The sequence below is a fragment of the Grus americana genome, chromosome 6 (genome assembly GCF_028858705.1).
Source record: "Grus americana isolate bGruAme1 chromosome 6, bGruAme1.mat, whole genome shotgun sequence".
NCBI classification, from domain to species: domain Eukaryota; kingdom Metazoa; phylum Chordata; class Aves; order Gruiformes; family Gruidae; genus Grus; species Grus americana.
Genome location: NC_072857.1, coordinates 32156532 through 32181026, shown reverse-complemented (window position 1 = coordinate 32181026; position 24495 = coordinate 32156532). Strand labels below are relative to the sequence as shown.

At 40.1% G+C, this 24495-nt stretch overlaps 1 protein-coding gene across 8 annotated transcripts in view; it reads right to left on the bottom strand.

Annotated features, from left to right (window-relative positions):
- Positions 1 to 24495, bottom strand: part of HECW2 (HECT, C2 and WW domain containing E3 ubiquitin protein ligase 2) — a 188848-nt gene that overhangs the window by 78124 nt on the left and 86229 nt on the right. For 7 of the 8 annotated variants that reach the window (XM_054830314.1, XM_054830309.1, XM_054830308.1 and 4 more), the window contains one exon: positions 3626 to 3733. In XM_054830314.1, coding sequence (XP_054686289.1) covers positions 3626 to 3733 — 108 coding nt within the window. Of the gene's footprint in view, positions 1 to 3625; positions 3734 to 9919; positions 10266 to 24495 lie in introns of those variants that run through there. The other variant, XM_054830315.1, reaches the window with a different exon arrangement.

Below are 24495 nucleotides of genomic sequence, written 5' to 3'. Positions count from 1 at the left end.
GCATCATCAGTCCTCATTGCCAGAGCTGGTTCAAGGCTTCTCAGGCTTGCAGCAAACATGCCCCTCCTTTCGTTGTGCATAGGGAGCCTGCAAAGAGCCTGCCAATCACATAGGTATAGCAGTATGTAGGTGGTGGCAATTAAGCACTGCCTGTGTTCCAAAGGTGAAACAGCTCTGTGCCAGAAAACCCTGTAGTGACGTAAGCCCAGCTATAACTCCGTTATATACCTAGCTTACCGTCAGCCTGCTGGAGCTTCTACATGTCAGAGCATGAGCAATAGCTGGAGGACTCGGTCAACAGCAATGTCATGAAGTTCAAGAGACTTGCAAGTGTCTGCACCAGGGGTGGAATGAACCCGTGCATCACTACAGCCTCTGAACAGACTGGCAAAGCTGCAGCCCTGCTGAAAAGGATCTGGGCTCAGGATGGACAACAGGTTGAATACGAGCCAGCACATGGTCTCATTGCAAATACAACAAACCACCTCACAGGCTACATTAGAAGGTGTGTGGCCAGTAAATAGATGGAAGTTACTGTCTCCCTCTACTTGGTACTGGTGGGGACACACCTGGAATACTGTGCCTAGTTTTGGGTCCCTAGGTTCAAGAGCATGGAGAAAAAGGAGAGGGGACAGCAGAAGGCTACAAAGATTGTTAGGATGGAGAAAATGTGACCTGTGAGAAGAAGCTGAAGGAGCTGGCCTTGTTTAGTCTGGCAAAGAGGAGGTTAAGGCAAGACAAATATTATAAACACAACTCTTTCCAGTTCTATCAGAAGATTTTAAAAGGGGCAATGGCCCCAAATTTAAACTTTGGCCATTCAGATTGGATGCCAGAGAAATCTCTTTAGCTGGAGCAATACTGCAGCACTGGAAAAGATTACCTACAGCACCTGTGAAATCCCTGTCCTTGAAGGTTTTTAAGACTGTGCTTTACAAACCACAGCTGATCAGGTCAAGTGTTGGTCCCACAGAGCAGGAGGTTGGATGCAACCAGCATTTCTATGCTGTGATTAATCTCCAGCTGAGTTTAGATTAATCCATTTACACATTTTACCCATGCTGGTCCCTCAGACATTGTTGCCTCTTATTAGAGCTACTGCTTCAAAAATACAGGGACACTGCCGCTGAATCTGGGATTGTTCTCCACTTGCTCCTCTCATTCCTAGAGAAGCACTGTTGAGTTATTAACGGTCTGCTGCAGGTCCTTACTGTGAGAAGTAAGTATGACACCTCCTAATACCATGACCTATATCTCATGTTTTCTGCCCCTTAGCAAAGACATTTCTAAACATGAGGAATCTACAACTGTTGAGTTCTTTCCAAAACTTGGAAAATAATGGCAGATTAAAGCATCAGAGACATTTATCGTCAATAATCAGGCACATATTTATGGGGGATGTTAGCCTCTCCATTTGCCTCTCTCTCTTGCTATGGCAAGCATTGCACGCAGTGCTACACTGAGACTACAAATTATATCAGCACCACAGCAGGAGAAAAAGGCTAACAGGGGAGCTAAGTTCAACTCTGTGGCTAGCACAGCTGGGTAGTGTCACTGTCTGCAGAGCATGGTAAGAGCCCTGATAGCACAGCTCTTCCCACACCCAGCCTGGTGCTGCACGGCACAGGCAACTCCACTGTGGTTGTACCTGAACTGCAGTCACTCGCTGCGTTTGCCTGAGCTGTGATTTAGTGGTCTGAGGAAGAACAGAAAAAAAAAAGAAAAAGAAAAAAAGAAAAGAGCAGCTGCCTGTAGTTGCATCAAAGTTGCTTTGCCCTCTATAAGCAAAAAGAAGAAGCCTTGCTGAGGAAGCACGGTCACATATCTGTGGAGCCTTCCAGTCTAAAAAGCAGAATCAGAAATCCATTTAAGTCTTTCAGTGCAATTTTTGGCCTCTCACTAGAAGCATAAGTGTCACTGGTGACATATTTATCTGCCATACTATGTGCTATAGCAACATATGCCTATAAACATTCCTTTTTACAGTTCTCAGCTGCTACATAATTGCTTGTATCATGTTCATTGTATGGCAGCAGAACTGTTCATTAGTTAGTTCATTAGTTAACCACGACCAAAGAAGGCATATCCTGCACTCTTTATATCAGTTAGTTGCAAAGTCAGTTGCAGCTGATTTTAAGTCAAAACTGTTAGTTCTTGAAGCATTAGCCTAGGTTAGTCATATGAACCTAAAATGTTGTTCAAGAGCCTCATATCCATGCCTTACTGCACACGACACGTAACAAGCTAAAGATACAAATATCCTTGAAATAAAACTGCCCATATTGGCAACAATCTTGATATAATATACATTCAAGAAATATGAGGCAACAAACTCTTCTAACATACATTTTAATCTGCCTTAATATACCGCTTTCTTTGGCACCAGGAAAGTTTATTATCATGATCTTTATTATTTTCTTGATCTTCATCTTCAGTTCAACCATTTCTTCCTGTAATGAACTCCTGAAATTGGATTTAATTTTATCCTAGTAAAGCCTTTTTTAAAAAAAAAAATTAAAAAGTACTGCATAATGCATGGGGTAATTTGGCAAGATTCAATGATAAGTTCTAGAAATAAGAAGTTCTAATAGTTATTTATAGTACAGAGGACACAACACCTCTTGAAATACATGTATTGGTGTAATATCAGTTAATTAGAAGAAAAACTTCTGCCAAGACCTATAGTTAGCAGCTCTGCAGTGTACAGTGAAGTAATAGAGTGGGAGTATTTTATTTTTTTTAAAACTTATAAAGGAAGATTCATTGCTGTGAGGCTAAACAGGTGGTAGAGCAGCTCACAGCTCTTTTGGGACTGATTGACACTTTGATGCTTGGCATATCAGAGTTTCCAGCAAGATCAGACACAACATCCTAGGATTAGAACATCAATTTCTTTAGGTGATCATATACTTCAGATGGTAAGATAGCTCCTTTTCATTGAAAAGCAAAAAGACAAATAAAACAATGAAAAAAAAAATCCCACAGCAGAGTGGCTTAGCTTCCTATAAATCCTGGTCACCTGAGGGAGTGGCATACCTCTGCTTTGAAGCTTGGCTACCAATACTTCTATGGAGTTCAGCTGAAGACTTTTTCTTCCAGTAACACAGAGTCTCAGTATTTCAAAACTGCCTAGTGGATTTCCCAGCACAACAAAACTTCAGCTGAGAAATCCTGATACAACTGGACAGGAGGCTGGCACTTCCTAGAGACAAATCTAACCTTCATACTAACAAACATTAGCAAGCACTACTAGCTTATTACCTTTTCCTTTGTATGCATTTACTATTAAATGTTTATCCAGCTGAAATTTTAAACTTCTTGGGAAGTGACTTCATCTTTCAAAGCATATAGACTATGACGTTGCATAAAGAAATTTCCTCCTCCTTTAAGCTAAAGCGTGCTGCCTAAGAATATTCCTAGAATATAAGTGTACATCTAAGCTCAACTCCATTTTTATAATGTACAGCAAACGCACTGGAAAATGTCACCTCTTAGAGCAATACAATTGATTCCTTTGGTTTATCAGAGGGATTGATGAAAGGGATATCAAATGCCATCCTGTTGACTTGCCTTGACACAAAGGCATGCTTGCATTTGGATAAGCATTGGATGAATAGGTACTCACATTCCATAAAATAGGGGCCAGGTTCAATTCGCCATACAATTTGCCCTTTTTGCGTGCCAGTCACCCCCCGATTCTTGGAATCCCAGAAATTGGCTGGAGAGTTCTCATCTGAAAGAGGAAAGGAAAACAAGAATTGTCAAGTAGAATTTATAATAGTAGTTTTCTTGGTTTTCTGTTTCAAGAGTCCTAGATTTGTGTTTAAAAAAAAATAAAAATCAAACTAACTGGCAAAAGATAAATGGCTTCTTTTACAGTTGATAGATCAATTTATGCAGAGTGAGTAGACGTACATACAGCCAAAGTAAATATATGGTTTCCTGCAAGAGGTGATCTGCCAAGGTAAAGTATTAAATTCCCAAACTTCCCTAACTCAACAGAGAAGCTATTGGCAGTGTATAGCTGATTGCGACTTCATCATAGAGTTACCATACCACTTTATACAGTAGTCCTGCTCCATGATGTGAAAGTCTTCATTCGTTCCCTAGGTAGGAAGTATGGAATTGCAAGTAGAGGTATCAAGGCTTACTTCAGTTTTTAATATATTCCTGTGTTTTAAAAACTAGAGAGAGTATTTTTATACATACACCAAAAAATCTGACACTTTCAGTTTTCTGAAATATACAGTATTATTCCCTATCAGTGAAGCTGAGTTAGAGGCTCAAAGGACAGACCTGTCACTTAGTAAGCCAGAGATACAAATGAGATGTTCAGCAAAATACATTCAAAAGAGGAGAACGGAGAAGCAAACAGTATCTGCAGATCAGCTTTGCAATATGACTATTTTCCCCTCCCGAACTAAGCTTTTTGTCCTAACAATAACACACACAGGTCTTGGGATTTGTTTTTGATTTACCAGCCTGTATTCAGGCACCCAGAACACTGTATGAATGAAAGAAAACCAGAGTGAGAAGCTGTTTGAAAGGGCACAAAGGTTAGTTATGATGAGCCAGAGGAAGCTGACATAAATCCAACTTAACTTCTTTTGTACAGGAAGTTCTCTGGAAGTATGCATCATAACATTTTACAAGTGCATTTAGACAGCTGTTTCTTAATTAGACAGTTATGCCTGAGACCTCAAATACAACAGCCTAATTCCTCCCAGTACTACTTGATATCCCTTAGTCTTAAAATTTAAAAAAAAAAAAAAAATCCTGTTTTATTACATACATTTGAGTGCATTTTTGCAATCTGAAAAAGACTTCACTAAGAGCTTAGCCTACTGTGGCTTTGTTCATGAAGCTCCTATCCATTCAAGCATGTTTTCTTTGTATTTTGGTAGGAACTCTCGCATAAATAAGATTACAGAATTGTCACCTACATTTTAGAAATCCATGTGCTATTTAGGAAAGAATAATAAGCAATGCAGCTTTATTACTTTTATCTTAAAAATATGAACTTACACTAAATATTCTCTTTCTTCTTTTCATTCTGACTGCTTATCTCAGCGTATGCACAATAACTCTGCTGAATCATTGGTGCAGTCTATACATTCACATCCTTCCAGACTGACATGCGAAGCATTACCAGACACATGCTGGACTTCTGTGATTGCTCAAGAGTAAGTTACACACCCTGTCCACAACCTGTAAGAGCTCTGGAGAGTCAAGAGGTAGCCATGGCAAACTACTGACATTTTTATGCCTCCAGGCATGGGCGAATTTGAGAATTTTTAGAAAGCTGTGGTCTGAACACCTCAACATCACGATGAGTTTCATAAGAGTTTCATAATTATCTCAATGACAATGAGATGGAACGGGAGGGTTGTCCTAATGCCTGTGATCCTGGAGCATATAATACTCTCAGCCTTAACTTTTTGCGTGGAATCAACACAATAGTACATAAACTGCGTACACCATAAAGTCAGGCACACAGGCAGTAAAAACTTAAAACATGCATTATTATTATTCCTTACAGCAAAAAACTTTCAGACTAAACAAAGCTGTATCTCACCCACGTATTTCTTTTTTTTTTCCCCAAGCTATATAAAGAGGAACTCTGAAAGTGCAGCCTGTAAATCATCCCAGCCGCCTCAGAAAAAGTCCCTGTATGTGGCTTGCAGTGACACTCTAACTGAAACATACACTGTTGACTTATTTACTTGTTTATTTTTCAACATGCCTTCCTAACCCAAGGCCCCACTATTATCTTCCAGAGACAGAACTCTGGGAAGCCATGAGATATAGCTTAACTTCCAGCAAATCTACACTAGTGCCTACTTTGGTCCACCATACAAACTTGGTCATCCAAATCATCGCTACCAAAAGCAAGCAGATTCTTTAAAAATTCCACAGTTATCTGAAACACAGATAGTTTTAAATTATTCAGTGTTCTCATTATGTCTAGGTAAATAAAGATGTATTGTACGACAAAAAAAACACCTCCCCTAACATGCTCTAGTTCTTCTGAATTTAATCAATTGGAGAAGAGTCTGTTCGTAATTCTAAGCAGAAAGACAGATATTTGGTATATTATAACCATCAACATGAAATTTTTTATTATTACCTTGTTCAACAAGTCAAGAAAGTCTCAGGCAATCAAATATGCCTTTAACAGTGCAATTTCCAACATTAAGGCACAAGCGGCTGTTCTTTGTTTTTTTAAATCAGTAACTAAGTAAAGCCAACGGTAATTTTTCCCAGGGCATTAGCGAGCGTCAGAAAAAGTCCTACGTGATCCGAGTCTCAAATTCTAAGCTGATAGTTATAAGAAAGCAGAATATTTTCTAATACTTTAATTAATAAAATCCAACATTTAATAAAGCACCTGTTTTTTCAGCCCTTTCATGAAGGAATAGTCTCCTTTACAGCAATGAAGACTAAATCACTGATACTCTGCTCAAAGGCTCGCTGCCATTGCAACAGAAGGTGGTGGAGACAGAGGGAAGAAAAATGCTGACAGGCCACTGCCTGTCAGCAATCAACTCAAATTATAGAAATTTTTTTTTGACAGCTTTGATTTTCTTTTGAAACAGCTGACTTTGTTTCTACTTTTATGATGTTATTCACATAGGGGGAAAAAAATAACATTACTAATGTATGTGGAAAAATAACTTCAAACCTCAGTTCATGGTTTTTAAACAAAGACACTGAACAGACAACAAAAATTAAAGAGCACATAAACATTAAAGTACACAGTATTGCCAAAATGTACTTATCCACACTGCAATAAAACAGTTAAACCATGATAGTATCAGTAATATTCAGCTGTGCAAAAAAAAAAGTGTTTGAAAGCACAAAAAGCAGTGTCAGAATTACTACTATCTCATCTCTCCTCTTCCTCAAAACATATATATGTTTGTACGTGTGTATATATGCATGCTCTCTCTATATATATATATATTCCATAGGGAACTTCAATTCTAAGAAGTCCTAGTCCCCTTTTAGCAGATAATTGTTGCTGTTTCTGAAACTGGCGGCTGTTCCAGAATCTGGGCCAAAGAGTAGATATAAATATCCCTTCCCAGAACATAAAATATGCAACAAAATACTGTCTTACTGCATTGGTATCTTGTCCAGTAAGTGTATACTTCTGAAAGAAATAAAATAATACAAAATGCACAGCATCCTTGTATCTTCAAAAATTCTTAGACACAAAATATTCAGAAAATAACTTATTTCTCAGAGCTGTAACTGCTGCATAAGTCAGCATATGTGAGATATTATGTTCTACAATGAAAAGTGGGTAGTAATAAATATATCACTGTGTGGAACTTCACACTGACTAGTGCTCCCTGAAATCACTGTAAAGCAAACGTGTTCTGAGTAATAATGTTTTCTTTATTGAACTGCTAAGCAATCAGTCAAACCTGCTATTAAGAACTGAACTCATTTTTGCCACTTTGACGCTTCACCATCATTGCACTACCCTTTAAGGTAAGTTAGATATCAACAGCATCTGTAATACTCACAACTTGTGCTCTCCATGTCAGCATTGTAGTTCTCTATCTGTGCCCACAGCTCTGCCCTGATGTGACAGTGAATGGGATATAGCTCCCTCTTGGATGTCTCAATTTGGTACAGCTATCTTATGTGAAAAGCAATATAGAAGTACTGGATAAATGGATAAACAGTACAATGAAAGAAGAAGGTATTGTTTTTACAGAATTAGTTTTCACAATAAAATTATGTCCATAAAAGAGTAAGAGCCATAAGAAGCTCCAGTATGCTATGCCTTTTCTGTACTGGGAGCCCAGAAGTGGACACAGCACTCAGATGTGTCTCACCAGTACTGAGGAGCGGGGAAGGACCACCTCCCTCAATCTGCTGGCTAAGGCTCTTCCTAATGCAGCCCAGGATGACAGTGGGTGGCCAGGGACACTGCTGGCTCTTGTTCGACTTGTCCACCAGAACCTCCAGGTCTTTCTGCAAAGCTGCTTTCCAGACAGTCAGCCTCCAGCCTGTCCTGGTGTCAGGGGTTATCCCTCCCCAGGGACAGGACTTTGAACTTCGTGACATTCCTGCCTGCCCATTTCTTCAGCCTGTTGAGGTTCCTTTGAACGGCTGCACAACCACCTGGTTTATCAACTGCTACTCCCAGTTTTGCATGAGGATGTTACGGGAGACAGCGCTGAAAGTCCTGCTAAGCAACTATCTGACATCAGGGGTCAGGAGGCTTCTTTGGAATTCACGTTTTGTTATTGATGTCTTATCACTTTCTCTATTTCTGTCTTCGGAAAAAGGATAAACTACCTGAAATCCATCACCTTACAGAGTCATCTTGCACAGCTTAAATCAACAAACAAACAAGATACAGTCTTTTATAAGACAGTAAAAACCAAGAACCATTACCAATTAATACCTGAAACAAGCCTTAATAGTCCCAGTGCAGACTATGCAGAGCTCAGAGAGAAGGTGATGCTTAAAAGATTCAGAATGTCACTGAATGGTTTTAATTACACACAACTTTATTTCCATCTTTCACTACCATATATGGGTATTCTAATTCACAGCTCTTGAAAAATCTGTGCAGCTTAGCTCAGAAAAGATCAATCATGTTGGTAACACCATTGTATCCCTGCATAATTCTGTTGTCCTCATTTGGGATTTACATCCCAGTCTCCGTTTTTTCATCTCTTTCTGGAAGATGTTTTATGCAATAATCTTTTGGAGTGCTTGTATTGTTTATGCTTAATTTAAAATTTTAAATTAAGTTCAGATTGTCAAAATGCTGACTTCCTTAGCATTTTAGGTTAATTTTAATAAATTCTTGGATGATGCGTGTGATGCACCAGAGAAGCTTATAAAGCATCAATCTAAATGATTCTCATCAGGGCCTCTCTCTTACAGTATGTATCAGAGAAGCTGGAAGGCTGGTAGATAGCAAGGCTACCAATAGTTTTATCTCAAGCTGAGATCCATGGATCTGCCATCAGTTTCTCTCATAAGCATACTATTGAGAATGGTTATCCTCTATCTACTTCACACTGTCACTTGACTCAGTCGTTAAAAGTAACAGGTTTGTAGTTAATGTGCATGGGAGGATATTTCTGAACTTAATTTTGAGCCAACCATCAGGAGATCTCTAGGATGGCATTTCCAATGTAAAACAGAAGTCTGATTTACATGCATTTTACTGCATGACTTCCAAAACCTCAGTCCCAGTGCCAGTAAGTGCACTCTGCTTTTTGGTGTGAGCACAGACTTCCAAGCAGTGAAACAGACTGTCACCAAAATGTAAGATTAGTAAGAACATTCCAAAGAGTACTTACTGTGCATTTTGATCAAGTGACTGGGAAAGTTTGTAACACTCAATTTTGTGCAATATCTTCACTTTGGTAACCTCTAATAATTTTAATTCTAGAAATACTAAAAATGTAAAATAAAATAATCCGTGGGTAATCATTAAAGAAGTAGCACAATGTTTACTAAGCTACCAAACTAAATCAATTTCTCCCTTAGATCCAAAATATGCTTAAAAACAATTGAAAACTGCATCAGGACACATTTAATGGAGAAAACAAATGTTATCACCTGAGGCCTCACTCCTTTTCTGGAAAGCCAGTAAGTAAATTAACAATTTCAAGGCAGAGCTTCCATTGCAAGCAATTATTATAATAAATCACATTATGTCAACCCATTTAAAATATACTACATATCAGTTACTAGCATACAAACAAATATTAACCCACTATGTAGAACTTATGTTCTGTGATTTTCAGAATTCCCCATCTCAGTCTGCGAACAGTTCACAGGCTTTCTGGTGGAATCAAAACATTGCTTACAGAAGACAGCACTAGCATATGCAGTACACTGCTGAAATTAAAGATCAACACTTAGTCGCACCTTCTAGCCTTACCTGGCCATTCCAAATGATGCCTGTGGATCGTAAACTGCATTTCTCCATCTGAGCACAATTAACAAACCAAAGAATAAAAAAAAAAATTTTTTTTTTTTAAAAAAAAGAACGTTTTACAGGACGGATCCTGAATATAGCGTCCCTGTTCCCAATCACAATTAGTATTTTCTACAAAAGTTGCCTTCTGGACCCAGCCTGTGCAGCTCAAGTTTGGAGGCTTTAGGTCTGTATTAGCACTGTTGTATAATCTCAGCTCCACGAGGTGCATCTGTCCTCTCCCTTCCTCTTGTCATTTGAAGGAAAGGGTTTTGAAGGATGTTCTCAAACTCCCTGGCAGTTTCTAGCAGTTACACACAATCGTCTGCCTCTTCTCCTTTAATCAAGGGTTTATCTAGGTTCAGACAGCCCGTGTTAAAACATATAAAGTATTACGTCCTTCAATCTCGGCTATCTGCGGCCACTCCCCTCCGAAGGGTACAGGATGCCAAAGCCTCATCCTCCCTCCACTTCCTTCCTCGCCTTGTCCAAGGAGGATTCCGAGGCACAGCCACGGCCCGCAGCGTGGGGCGGGCTGATGTAAACAGGAGGATCGTTAAATCCTAGAAATGACGACAAGGCAGCCACAGCAACGAGCACAGCGGGATATCACTGGAAGTGCTGGCTTTTGTTTACTCAGTATTTCGCTCTCCTGCATGACTTCCCCACAAATCCAGTTATTTTAGAGAAGACAAGACTGTTCCGTGAAATTTGGCTGGGATGAAGCTGCCTTTAACCCAGGATAACTCTGCACTGGGCACTGCTGAGCAGGAGGATAAGCAGGTGGCAGAGCTGCTGTTACTACCTCTCCTCTTTCAGGTTGGTAAATGCCACCTCAGCGCAGGGACTCGGACAAGGCTCTGTTTTGCCAGATGCTCTGACTGCTCACAAGCCTCCTGGTGGATGCCAGCAGCTGACCTACAGCTCCTTCAACTTACGGCAAGGACCCAGACCCCATGGCAAAGCAGCATCAGTACTGCAAGAACAAAAAGGGTACTTAAAGGTATCTTTGCAATCTGGTCAATGGTCTGCAGATCAAGTCCTTCACAGCACACATTTCATGAAACTGTATGCTTGTGGAGCTCTAGGCTCAAGCTCTCAAAGCAAATCTTGGTTTTCCTAGTAATGATCAGATAACAAAAAACAGGAAAGAAACCCCAACCTTTTACAGGAATGTTCATACTCCGCTCTAAGACTTTCCAAAAAATGCTTCCAGTCAAAGAAATTAAGACGGACTTTTTGCTAGTGAAGAACTGAAAGCCACTATATTACTTTATGTTTGCACGAGCACCTCTAGGAATTGTATTTTCAAAGGACAGGAGGGGAAAAAACACCAGAACTAGACTACTGTAAGAGAAATTTAAAGCACTGCTGTGTACTAAATGGCTGGAAACTATTCTCCCTTGAATGCCAACAGAGCAACCCCCCAAAAAAGCTGAGAACAACAAAATTCTTGGACAATCTTAAAAGCTGCCTAAGCAGCTACTAGATCCTACTACATGCTATCACAGATCTCTTTACTCTTCATAACACTTTGGAAAACTTGGATAGCAATGAAAATGTAAGACACAAATCTTCAGCTGAGAAAAGCAGGGGCAGAAAAGTAAGAGGCAGAGAAAGGTACAACAGATGTCCTTACAGCCTCACATGGGAGAGAAGTGGCTGTTTGGGCTCTACATGAAGGTGATGGTGCACTGCCAGAGGCTGCAGGGTGACACTCTGAACTCCAACCTAGACACTAATATCTGCCTTCTGGTGACACAGTCCTGCTATATTAGCAGTGAAGGATCATCATCATCTATATTCAGATATTTAATATCATGACCCAGGGTCAAAAAAGCAGGGAGGTGTTTGTTCCTCACTACAAAGCAGCAGTTTGTTCCCTTGCACAACCAAAATTAAGGTTCACATACCTCCACTTACTGCCCCTGCACTGTGGGCAGGAAGAGAAAAGCCTCCACTCAGATTCTCCAAGGAGAAGGACGTGGGGGTATTGATTGATGAGAAGCTCAACATGAGCCGGCAGTGTGCGCTTGCAGCCCAGAAAGCCAACCGTGTCCTGGGCTGCATCAAAAGAGGTGTGACCAGCAGGTCGAGGGAGGTGATCCTGCCCCTCTACTCCGCTCTTGTGAGACCCCACCTGGAGTACTGCGTCCAGCTCTGGGGGCCCCAGTACAGGAGAGACATGGAGCTGTTGGAGCGAGTCCAGAGGAGGGCCACAAAGCTGATGGGAGGGCTGGAGCACCTCTCCTATGAGGACAGGCTGAGGGAGCTGGGGTTGTTCAGCCTGGAGAAAAGGCGGCTCCGGGGAGATCTAATTGTGGCTTACCAGTATCTGAAGGGGCTACAGGAAAGATGGTGAGGGACTGTTTATGAGGGAGTGTAGTGACAGGACAAGGGGCAATGGGTTTAAGCTGAAGGAGGGTCGATTTAGATGAGATGTTAGAAAGAAATTCTTTTCTGTTAGAGTGGTGAGGTACTGGAACAGGTTGCCCAGAGAGGTTGTGGATGCCCCCTCCCTGGAAGTGTTTAAGACCAGGTTGGATGAGGCTTTGGGCAACGTGGTCTAGTGGAGGGTGTCCCTGCCCGCAGCAGGGGGGTTGGAACTAGATGATCTTTAAGGTCCCTTCCAACCCAAACCATTCTATGATTCTATGATTCCCTCGGGTACCCTCTGCAACCCCCTACATACCACATATATTATGTTGCTGACGTTTATTGCACTTTATGACTTTACACAGCAAGAGCAATTATTCATTTTTCTACCCATGACTGACAGAATGGTCAGGAAAAAGTTATATTTCTCTAACACTTCACTTGTACTTTAGCAGAGCAAAGGTAGAACCCGTGCCATATGCCCCATCCAAACACTAAACAAGGAAGCCTTTTTAATATTAAAGCTAAAATTAATAGAGTGGCAAGATCCTTGCTCTCGTTTATTCTGACACTGGCCATAAGATGGACTATTTCCTTCTTCTTCAAGAATTATACTACTACATTTAGTTTCCTTCTATATGTACACTAACACTTCAACGTCGGGATCCAAGCATCTCCATGTGCACTCACACAATACAATATTTCGAGGCACAGCAGCAGCTCAAAGCCTTAGTTAACTAGAATGCAGGACAAAGATATTGAAAAAAATACAAGTACTTTTTTCAGACAATACGACACAGTACAATGGCAGGAATAAAGTGGAATTCGACTTCTCCGTATCTGAGGTAAAGACATCATTTAAATTCAAAGCATTCAAAGACAAAAATAAATCCTTTCACCCATATCACTGGCAAAATTTCAAAAGTGTAACAGTAGGAAGGAAATGACCTCAAGCTTAACCTCTTTCCTGAAAATCTTATTAATCCTCCTCCATAAAATGATGTGCATCTCATTCCAATCTACACTTCAGGTTTCACACATGTGCCAGCCCCACGGCATGGGGGTCACCGACCAGCTGACCAGGCTCACCTGGAAGCCAGACCCTACATAACACACATACACAATGCTGGGGTATTTCTGTAACGCACCACAAAACACCGGATACTGAGGAAGGCATAAAGCTAGACAAAAAAAAGTATTTTCATTTAAAAATATTAAGCTAGAGAACAACACTGAATAAACTCTGACAGATGGTATAGCATGCCCTTAGCCATAAAGACCATTAAATACTTGATCATAATGTGGCAAAGTCCCTACATCTTTACAAAATGCTAATACATCACCTACCATTTGGTTCACTGAGGTCCAGCTGGCTGTATGTGGGGATCAATATAGAATGGGGGACACTTCTACCTCCTCCTGAAGGCAGCATCATGCAGCTGAGGCAAGAGCTGCACCAACTCTCATATCAACTCTGAATCGTCTCAGCTGCTGATGGTTTGGGGAAAGTGACATCTGCAGGAGATGGAGACAGCCTGTTCCTCAGGGGAAAGCCAAAAGGAGGGGCCACCAGGCAGGGAACAGTTTGGAAATTCAGATTTAGGCCATCAATGGCTACGGAAGTTGGACTACAATTACAATCTAACATATTAGACTACCTCGGTGGGCTATCATATTATAAAGATTAGAGAACAGAAGGATAGCAAAGACGCAAGCAATAGACTGAGGAAAATGGGAGACTGTCTCTCTCCTGTAGCATCATCCTTGACACTTTCAAAAATCTTTTTCGTATGTTTGGTTTGGGTTTGTTTGGTTTTAGCACTTTGCTGTGTCTCACACCTTGTTAAAACTCTGATACAAACCCATCTTCACAACCATAATTCCTTCTCAATACACTCCTCCCTGTGATATCCAGTTCCCCACCATATCCCCAAACACATCCCAGCATTCCCACAACCTTGTAGCCTAAAGGTGATTATCTCCTGCTTTTAATAGTTGCACATCCAAGAAAAACAAAAAAACCTCTGGGTCTACAAGTATCCTAAAGGCCTGTTATTCTGGAACAGGACTGTCTGGCAAACCTAGAAACACAAGCCAGTTTTCATAATTAACTGTAAAAGGTCATTATAGGGGTAAATACTGTCAGAGATAAAAAAAAAATCTAAGCTTTTCTGTGTCATATTTCATCTGCCAGTCTAAGTTTATTGTGGAATGTTTTTCATCATTTTCCTTCTCAACTGCAACCTTATATGGTGTCAGATAAGCACTTGTCTCCTTGGCAGTGCATGAGCTGCTGAGCTTGCTTGAGCCACGTGCAGAAGAGGATTGCAGCCTCCGAAGAATAAAGGGCATGCACTTTTATCCACGACCATGTTCCCATCACAAGTCTTTGCCAGAAAAACTAGAAAATATAACAAAGTATTCCTGCTGTGGGAGGCATGATATCAGCAAAGCTGTGCTTTTGTCAACATAGCCTATCCTGCCCCCGGATAAATTCTGTTGGTAAATAAACATTACCAACAAAAGCACAATTTTGCTAGCACAGCTGCACTTACAGAGAGGGCTTTCTCTGGTGCGGCTGTCTTGGTACAGATCACATGTAATCTCACAGCCAGCAGAACAAGTGAGGGGTCATTTATTTCATGGCCTTCATGCTGGGGTTTTTTTATGGACCAGCAGCATCTGGTCATGTATGTAGATACTCTATGCAGAAAGGTACCAGAGAAACTGGGGGGTTTGCTTTGTGAGTTGGTTTTGGTTGTTGGGAGTTTTTTTCTGTTTGGTTTGGTGGTGGTGTGTGGGGGTTCTGGTTAAATATTTCTGAAGTAGAAACAGTGAGAAACCACTGCAGGAAGGGTGAGATGGTTATGGTGGCCATGTAGAGTCTACCATTGGGGTCAGCAACTCCATCCCTCTCCCTCCTTCACAGCCCCAAAATGCACATGGAATAATTCCTCCTCTGCAATAAGATCGTTATTATAATTCAGTCTGCTGCTGCTCTCTGACAATGGTACATAATTTAATTTTCTGCGAACTGGTATATTCAGGCTAGTTAAAGTCTGGACAGCACTGAGTTGCCCGTAATATACAGGAAATTAGAATGAAGGATGTAATGATCTGTTCCGGGTTTAATTTCAGTAAAATTTATGCTCATTTGAGAATGATTACTAGTGAATAAACTAACCTTAAGTATACTTTATTCCACATGTAATTATCCTATAACTGATTTACCCTTCAAAAAGAGGTTTTTCTTGTGGAACTGTCAGCAAACACAATTGCCATAGCCAAGAGGCCTGAAAATAGAGTCAAGATGACTGTGTGCTATTTTTTCTTTTTTTTTGTTAGCAAATCTAAAAATAAAACACCATTTTGAATCATTATGAAACGTACATCTGCCCTTTAAACATCATACGCATCACTGAAATGCACACGTGTAAAAAGCACAACAGACTAGAAGAGATCTTTAAAACATACGTGTGTTATTTTAGACCTGTATTTTGAAACAAGTTGCAAGTGTCTTTGGTTCTATCTATATTTATGAAATTTTAAAATCAGATACCAGCAAACAAGTACTTGGCAATTGTCCACCAAAACTTACTGAAACACCAGGCTTGAGTACTCACCATTTTTCCAGATTACATTTTCCAATATGCCTCATGTTGGCTGCCCATGAAGCAGAGTAAATTTATTACCAGCATATATGCTATGACTGATCTGTAGGCTTGCACAGAACTTTTTCTAGTTTCCTTCTTTCCTTTTTGTCCATCCTTCTGCTCCCTTTTCCTTTTTCCTCCACCCACTCATACAGTAGAAGAAACTAACCCACTTCATGAGTTATTTACAGAAGTACTGGTACATTATTATCAGAAACCCTGCCAGTGGTAAGATAGGTACCCTAAGAAGTATCTAAGGCAACTATCAAGCCTGTTACTACCTGTATAATAAACTACAAAACTTCCTGCCCTAATTAACAGGAGCCATCCCAGCCCTAATTATCAGCAGCCATCCTAATTTCCATACCCTACAATTTAATAATGGTATACAAGTACTTTAAAAATTCACAGAAATTTTGCAAACACTTTTTGACAAGTATTGTGCTTATTTCCTTTTTTCATCCTCTGGTCCCAAAACTGAGATAATATATTGTAAGAAGCTATAATTTATTAACAGAGTTTTCAGGTTAATAAATTTATCAAGTCAAAAACCTCACCTGACAAATGATCCTCAAAACTGCTAGAAAGCAAGAACTAGTTATTGATCAGAGTAATCAGCAATAATTTTAAAAGCCCCATTCTAACTTACTCAAGTGTTATAAATACCTCAATTTCTGCAATTATCTTCTACAAAACCTGCCCTGAATTCACTGCTGCATTATCCAATTACGTGTTTTTTCCATTCATATTCTAACAGACATATTACTGGCAGAAATATTTACATTTTAGCAAGTGTTAGAGAATATTCATACAGCACAAAGGACCAGCACAATCACTGCAGGTCAGGAACTGTCACCTACTGTGTGTGCAACATCTTCACCAACAGTGCTTCCAGGCACTGCAGAGATACAGACAAACACCAACCAACCATAAGCAGCTACAGCTGAATAGTAACTGCACAGTCTTCACTCATCAAAATAAAGGAACCCATCAGCACAAGAACTGTGTCATTCAGCAAGAGCTTGCACTTCTAATCCTCAATTCATATCACAACTTTCAATGAAAGAGCCACAGGCCCAAACAGATTCATTAGGTATATATAATAATTCTGAATAAATTCTAGAAAAATCTTTAATTATATATATATGCAAGTTGCAAGCAAACAAAAAGGCTAAGTTCAATAAATAAATCTCTTTTCTAGGACTGAACAAATAATATGCAACTCAGAAGAAAGTACAAGAGATAAAAGGTATGTATTTCTTCTTAAATGTCCATAAGGGCATAAAGTATCCTAATGAGCTGAAATCTCATTTGTGGGGAGCTCTCAGGCGTGTAATGGGAAGGAGGCGCTCCCTTGCCAGATGGCATGTTCTGCTGATGGCCACGGAGGAGAATGAATGTAACCACAAAAACGACTTAACAGTTTTAACTGCCCACATATACATACCCTCTGCCAGTTAGGACAAGTGGCTTTTTGTCCAGATGAAAGTTTCATCCAGAATCACTGAAGGTTTTCAGTAAGATTTTTATTACAAAGAAATTAATTCATTGTTAGCAAGGGTGTAAAACTCAGAGCACAAAAAAAGTTCTGATCCACAGAGCCAGCATCACCCAAAGAGCTGACCCAGCCCTTGCACATGATGATCCATCAGCTGCCTTTATGACCAACTAGCTGGGTAGTTTTATTTTCCTTTTGATAGCAAGTACCACCTTCACGTTTCCCAAAGCCCTATTTTCTTTCCTGGAATGAACCAGTAAAGAGCAAAGTCAGTGCCAGGCACACTCCCCAAGGGTCCTGTGGAGGTTCACTTAACCGCTCAATCAGTCCTGCAATTTCAGCCCCTGTTTTACTTACTGTTTATTTAGCTTTTTTTTTTTTTGCGTGTGTGTGTGTGTGTGAAAGTTTTCTTTATTGCTAAGGATGAAGGGCTAAAACAAGAAGCCCTAGGTGCCGTATACCCACAGAACAGATAACATGCCCAGAAAAAGGAGTTTTCCTACATACAGTAGCTGACATCTAGGGATCCAGGAGGTTAGTTTGGGTTTTGCCTTCTCAAATCATTGATGGTCTGAACCCTGGGACTATTGTGATGGCACAAATATCTCTGGATTTCCAGCAACGTGGCATCCTTCAACATTGGGTGGAGAGAACTGATTCATCACTGAAAGAAGAGGAAAGACTGCCTCGGATTCCTCAGCTTCGCTTTTGATTGCACTTGATTACTGCTTGCAGTTTCTGACATTGTCTGATCAATATTCTTCTTAATCTGTTCCAGCCTTTTGACAGTCACAATATCAGCTGGCATTTCATTCTCAGTGTTCAAGTCCATTCCCACGTCTAATGCAGAAACATTTCTAAAAAACATTTTTTCCTTGCTAGTTCCAAGTGATTTCTCACTGCCTTTTAGAAATCCTTCTAGTTTCTAAAAGTTGTCAATAAAATATGTCTCTGCAGCACACATCTCATAAGGATCTTGTGGGATTTAATATTCCCTAGAGCAGCTGTTATTTTTTTAAGTTTATCTTCAATATTATGATCTGTTTAAGCAGGAATGCAAACTAGTCTATTGTTGTCATCTGACAGTAATAGGTTTCTTAGGGAATTTATTAGAAAGTCAGAGAGCTTGCTGGCTTGGAATATAGAAAAATATTTATATTTAAACAATACACTTCTGTCATATTTCAACTTTTCAGTAATCTAACTCAAATGTAAAACCCACTAACAAAAAGAGGAAGCAGCCCAAGAATACAGGTTCTAACCCAAAGCAGAAACAGGCATCAATGCTTCCCTCTCGTGCCTCTATTAAAGAGTGAGCCCATTAACTATGATATCGTGGATACCTCTGCATAAGCAATTTCTTCCTTCCTTTCTACAAACCACATAACCTCTAGCTTAAGCAAACAATAACGTCCTTCTATTTTATTTTTATATGTCTATGTTTGCTAAGGCATCCAAATGGCTGATCAGTAATGCTGTGGAAAACCTACAGATAGATAGGAATAATAGGTCAGCATAAAGAGAGCACATCCATGCAAGCAGGGCGCTAAGGAAGGCTATTAAAGGAATATGCTGAATCACTCTATCCTTCACTACCTTTGTCATCATTACCACTTATTTTCCTAGCCAGCTACACTTTCCACCTCCCCCTCAGTGCCTCACGGTGGCAAGATCTAATGGCAGATTCCTCATCTTGTAGGTTTTCCATTGCTGGAAAGCTCTTCCAGACTCTTTACAGTCTCTTCACCTGAAATGAGTTTATTCCAAAAAAATTTTTTCTGAACTGGCATAGACCTAAACATTATAATATTTTAAAAATTATTAATGATGCCATTGCTATTATTTGACTTCAAATGTGCTAAGATGCTTTACCATTGCAAGAAATATTTCCTTTTACCTACCTCCTGATTTTGATGTAAGGATTCACTTTAGATTTGATATGGCTATTAATAATTAGCAGAATTAATACAATACAGAGGATAATCAGAGTTCATTATGAAGCCCAGCAAAGCTATAAGTGAATCATCTCTAAGCATTTACTATCTATCTACATTGTACCTGAAATAAAATATTTTAAATGTTCCCAAAGACATGTATTATTCCCCTATTGGTAGATGACAACAGCCACCACTACTCAATATGGTAGTGTATATCCAAGAAGCAGGCAAGCAATATATATATTAAAAAAAAAAAAAAGAAAAAAAGAAACAGAATCCTATGGCTTTAAAAGTATATAAAAATGTTTTCTTAAAAAAAATCCTGTTCGGATTGCTTATGTTACACCTAACTATGCACAATTTCATACAGTGAGCTCTGATCCCGAGAACTTTGTTAATACAATTTGTGAACTGGGGTCCCTGGGGTATAATTTTCAGCTGAGCTGTGGTTTCTGCATTTTTTGTATAATTTTATATTGTATGTCATTGGTAACTTGCAAACACAGACTATCCCAGTTTGGGATCTGGCACTAGCACGCTGACATTGCAAAATTTAACAGCACAATTAAGGAAACACTGTAGACATCAGGAGAAGGGTTTTTTGGATGAGCATATGACTGAAGTCTGACCCAGTTCGCTTTTCAGAAGCCCATCATGGTTTTTTTTTCAGTCATTTCCACCAAACAATACAGCATGGTTTTATGTTGTATTAATATTCGAACAGACACAGGATAACCCAGAAATAATTCAGGAGTGCAGCACATTCTGAATTTGCACATACACTTTCAAAGACGCTATTTTTGCAAGGTATACAGGCACAGGAAATCTGATTTGTTCACTTCTGTCTGGATGCCTGCATACTTGTACCGTCCCTGACCTGATTGGCATTCCTTTGGACTGCAGCTTGGGGCTTGTTTACTTGTCAGAAATTCATGAGTTTTTGTCAGTTCTTTGCTGAGGAGACCAAACCCATTTTGTAGTAAGGTGCTGACAGTTTGTCATGGTGGCTGTAGCCACCTACTTTTGCTGATTTTCTCTATCACACTCTGGATACCATCCCCTGTGCCTCAACCTGGACTACTGACCTGCAAGTCAATCTTGTGTCAAGCACTGCTTTTCTTTCCCACATTCCTGCCAAATACATTACAACCAGTAATTTCTTCAGACTCTTCAAGAGGGACACTTTTACTAATGCAATACTTTTTCTTTTTTTTTTTTTTTACTTTCTTTTTTTACCTTTTTTTTTTTTTTTAATAAACCATGACTATTCTGCCCTTTTGCTTGCCCTTGCTAGGAGGAATGCAGCAACTGTTCCATCTCCACATGGTCGCAGATCCTCAACCTTGCCACCTCTACGAGAGCTGCAAATGAATAAATAAAAAACTACAAAATGAAGTAGCTGGATTTTATACCAGGAAAGCAGAGAGGGTTGGAAATATTTATAATGACTTGGAGGAAACTGTAACAGATACACCTCATGATACTCTTTTGTAAATATCCCAAAAATGGAGAGAAAAAAGCCATGGCTATCCTAAATCCTCACCACTGTGAGCTAGGACTGCTTTACAATTGCTCAAGATCATAGTTTTTTGGGTTTTTGGTTGCTTGGTTCCACTGCCCCCTTCACATTTCACCCTCTTGATAATAAGTAAGAAATACCTGTGCTCCTCCTTCACAAAAGATTTCATCTGTATTGAATGCCAGGACAAAACTGCTGTGGAACGTGCAGCCACAAGTCCTAATACATACTGCTACTTCAGTGCTAAAGGTCATATTAAAAAGCTGATAAATCACAGTATCAAATTACCATGGCCAACACTTATGCTCCAACAACAGAAATGTAGTAGTCATGAACAACTGACTCGCAAGTCACAGACAAACACTGACAAAAACTACAAAACCAGAGACAGAGACCTGCACCATCTTCTGACTCCCTCCCTTTGCAGGGTGGGAGGAGAGGGGGGAAACATTTAGACAGAGCATTGCAGTTGGATTTTTATTTCATACCTGCATTTATCCAAATGTCATTGTTTTGAGATACTTTACCTACCAATGGGATCAACTCCCATGCAGTTACTCTGCACTTTCTTCTCTCCATTGTGATCTGCATGTATTCAGATTTCTTCCTGGAGTGCCTAAAAAGCCAGCAGCGTATGTCATCTGTTTGGAGATGTGGTATTTACTGCTCGCATCAGAGACTTTCTGTGTGATACACTAGAGCAGGGCAAGCTGGCTAATTACTGCTGCATCTAAGTTCAAAGTTCAGATCCAGATGTCAAACTTCTTAACCATTCAGGATCATATGGTTTTAATTTGGCTCACCAGAGAGAAAATCCCAAATCAGGGCATTTGATGCTGGCTTTTTTATTTCTGTCCCTGAGCTGCTGCATAATTCTTGGGAAGCAAAGAAAACCCTAAAGCCTTGTCTACCTACTGTATAAGACATATGTTATTAAAATGGTATCTTCTTACTTATTTTTAAACTAACTATGTAGGATTCCAGTCAGTTGCCAGCGCCGTGACTCAGCAAAGCCCCGTGCAGAGAAACTCGCTGCTGGGACTCTCGCAGCCCCAAAGGGAAGGAGGGAGGCCGGGTCATGGGCCTTTCCTCACAGAACAAACGCACCTGCCTTAAGCGACAGCAGGACAGCATCAGAAAGTGCTCCCAACAGTCAGAATGTACAGCTTGCGAGTGACGAAATAAGGAGAGAAGCACATTGCCTATGCAGCCTTCAGATTTCAAGATGCTATTTTAAGAAAGCTTGGCAGTCCTCAACTCAGCATCTCCACATTACTCCTCTTAATTTACACTCAAGTTCAGTGACATCCTTAATTGTGCATTAAAAGATTCTGCCTGTCATTTCCCAATCCGCATCTCTCTCGTGCTGATACCTGGGAGGCTGAAAACTTGTCCTAAATTTCTAATGGCAAAGCTCAGGTGCTCTTTTGGGATATTTTCTCCCAAATCCTTTTAGAACATGGAGTGTATATAATAGATTTTAGAGAATATGTGTAAATTAGTATCCACAGAACTATCAAGGGCGTTATGATTTCGAACACAGTATCCTCTATTCAGTAAGCAATTTATTTCAGGAGGTTGACTCACTTCCTTAAAGCTTTTTCAGCTATCTGTTGTGACTGAAAAAAATTCAGAAAATTTACAAGTACTCAAGGAAATGAGCCAACACATCCTGGAAGAAATTTATCCAATACACATACAATAAGATAAGTCAGTCTTAGATTTCTAAAAAAAATGAGCAGGAGGAAGTTCTAAAAGAACCTGAAATATTTTCTGTGAAACATGTTTGTTTCCCATCATCATAACTCTCCTTATGCCCACTTTAAAAGCAACGTACTACGACTAATCAGGTTTTTGTGGGTTTGTGTTTTTGTTTTTCCCTGCAGAGACAAAAAACCTTCCCTGAAATAGTTTAGTGAATCTCTCCAATATTTGAATTAAAAATATTGCTGCTGTTATGCCTCATGAGAACTTTATTTCAGATCCCTGGTGCTTACCCACAGGGGCACAGGGTCGATGGTCAACCTATACAGCCCAAGACAAAGACTTTTCAGTGAGATGCATAATGCACCACAGAACCACCTCATCGCAGAGCTCTGGGGATGCTGGCTACCCGGAGGTCATCACCCAGGGACAAGGAAACAAGAAGTCCCTACCTTCAAGGGTCTCCAGCAATATAATCAAGTGCACTGTCTTGGAAAGCCTCAACTCTTTGAAAACAAAAGCAAAGAACCAGAAACCTTTCTAAAGCCTTTCCAAGAACCACTCATCCCCAGGGTTTCGTGTTTCTGAGTATCTGAAATCATGACAGGAACAAATGAAAATCCATTTGCCAAACAATAAAGATTTCATGAAATAGTAGTTATTACAAATTGCTTTTGCCATTCTCTGCATTCTCACATACTTGTGAAACACAAAGAGTGCAACTTAAGTATTGAGTATTGTCAGTCATTAAGTGAAAAAAGGCAATTTTTCATTAAAACTTTTCTATGCCATTGTCTATTAGACATGACTTTAGCAGCATGACAATGCTGAACAGATGCCTTTGGCTAGACGTTTACCAAGTGACGACATATGCACATGTGCTGGGCTGGCAAAGGTGCTAAGCCTCTTTTTTTACTTGGGTGGTTCATGGCATATGCACATACAGCTTTGGGAAATGTAGCATGGTCCAGATGTGGTACTGAATCTCCCAGAACACGTTAGCATCAGCAGCCAGTTCTAAGACACAATCTCATCAACACCACCCCGCTCTTGGAGAAGTGATCAACTGGGGCTCTGACAATGGAGGGAAACTGCACCCTGAGTTTGCAGCAAAGTCACTCTTCAGACAGATTCAATAAAGACAGTAAAATCTCTGTGCCGCCTCCTCATTTTCTCCATCACTCTTGACAGTCTATAGTTTGGATCAGTGTCTGTTCAGTCTTTTCAGTTGATTGTCTTGGACTTCATTTTTCTATTTGATGACTTCTCTGTATTGGAATATCCCTTGATCCCTGTATATAACTTGTTATCTTTACCTGGTCTGGCAGACAAAGAGGGTTCCAAACCTTAGCATGCCCCTTCGCAATCCACTAACTCCTTCATCATACACAAGTTCTTAACGTGCCAGTCCCAACATCCAGAGATATTTCATTGTTGTAAAGCTTTTATCTCATAGAGGAAAGCAGAGATCCAACTGTTCCTGTAATGACATAGTTTCACATTGCAGCTAATAGTGACAACCACCAGATCAGCAGACAGCCCATGGAGGAGCAGCCTCATGCTGCCTCCTGCCATGACCCACTAAACCAAGCAGTCAGTCAGCTTCACAGTACATCAGATCAGCAAGCATCCAAAGGAAAACTGTAACAAAATTAGATGCAACCCAAAACTACACCGGTGCTCAGTGGGGTTTTTTGAGGAAGGTGGTGTTAGTTTTCTCTAGGGCAAGGCAGATTCAATTTCTTGACAATTTTAATGTTTTTTCCCATTCAGCCTCCCACTCACCTTAACACAAGAAACACAGTATACTTCTCCTATTTTTATAAAGGCAGAAAAAGAGATGGAGTGAGAAG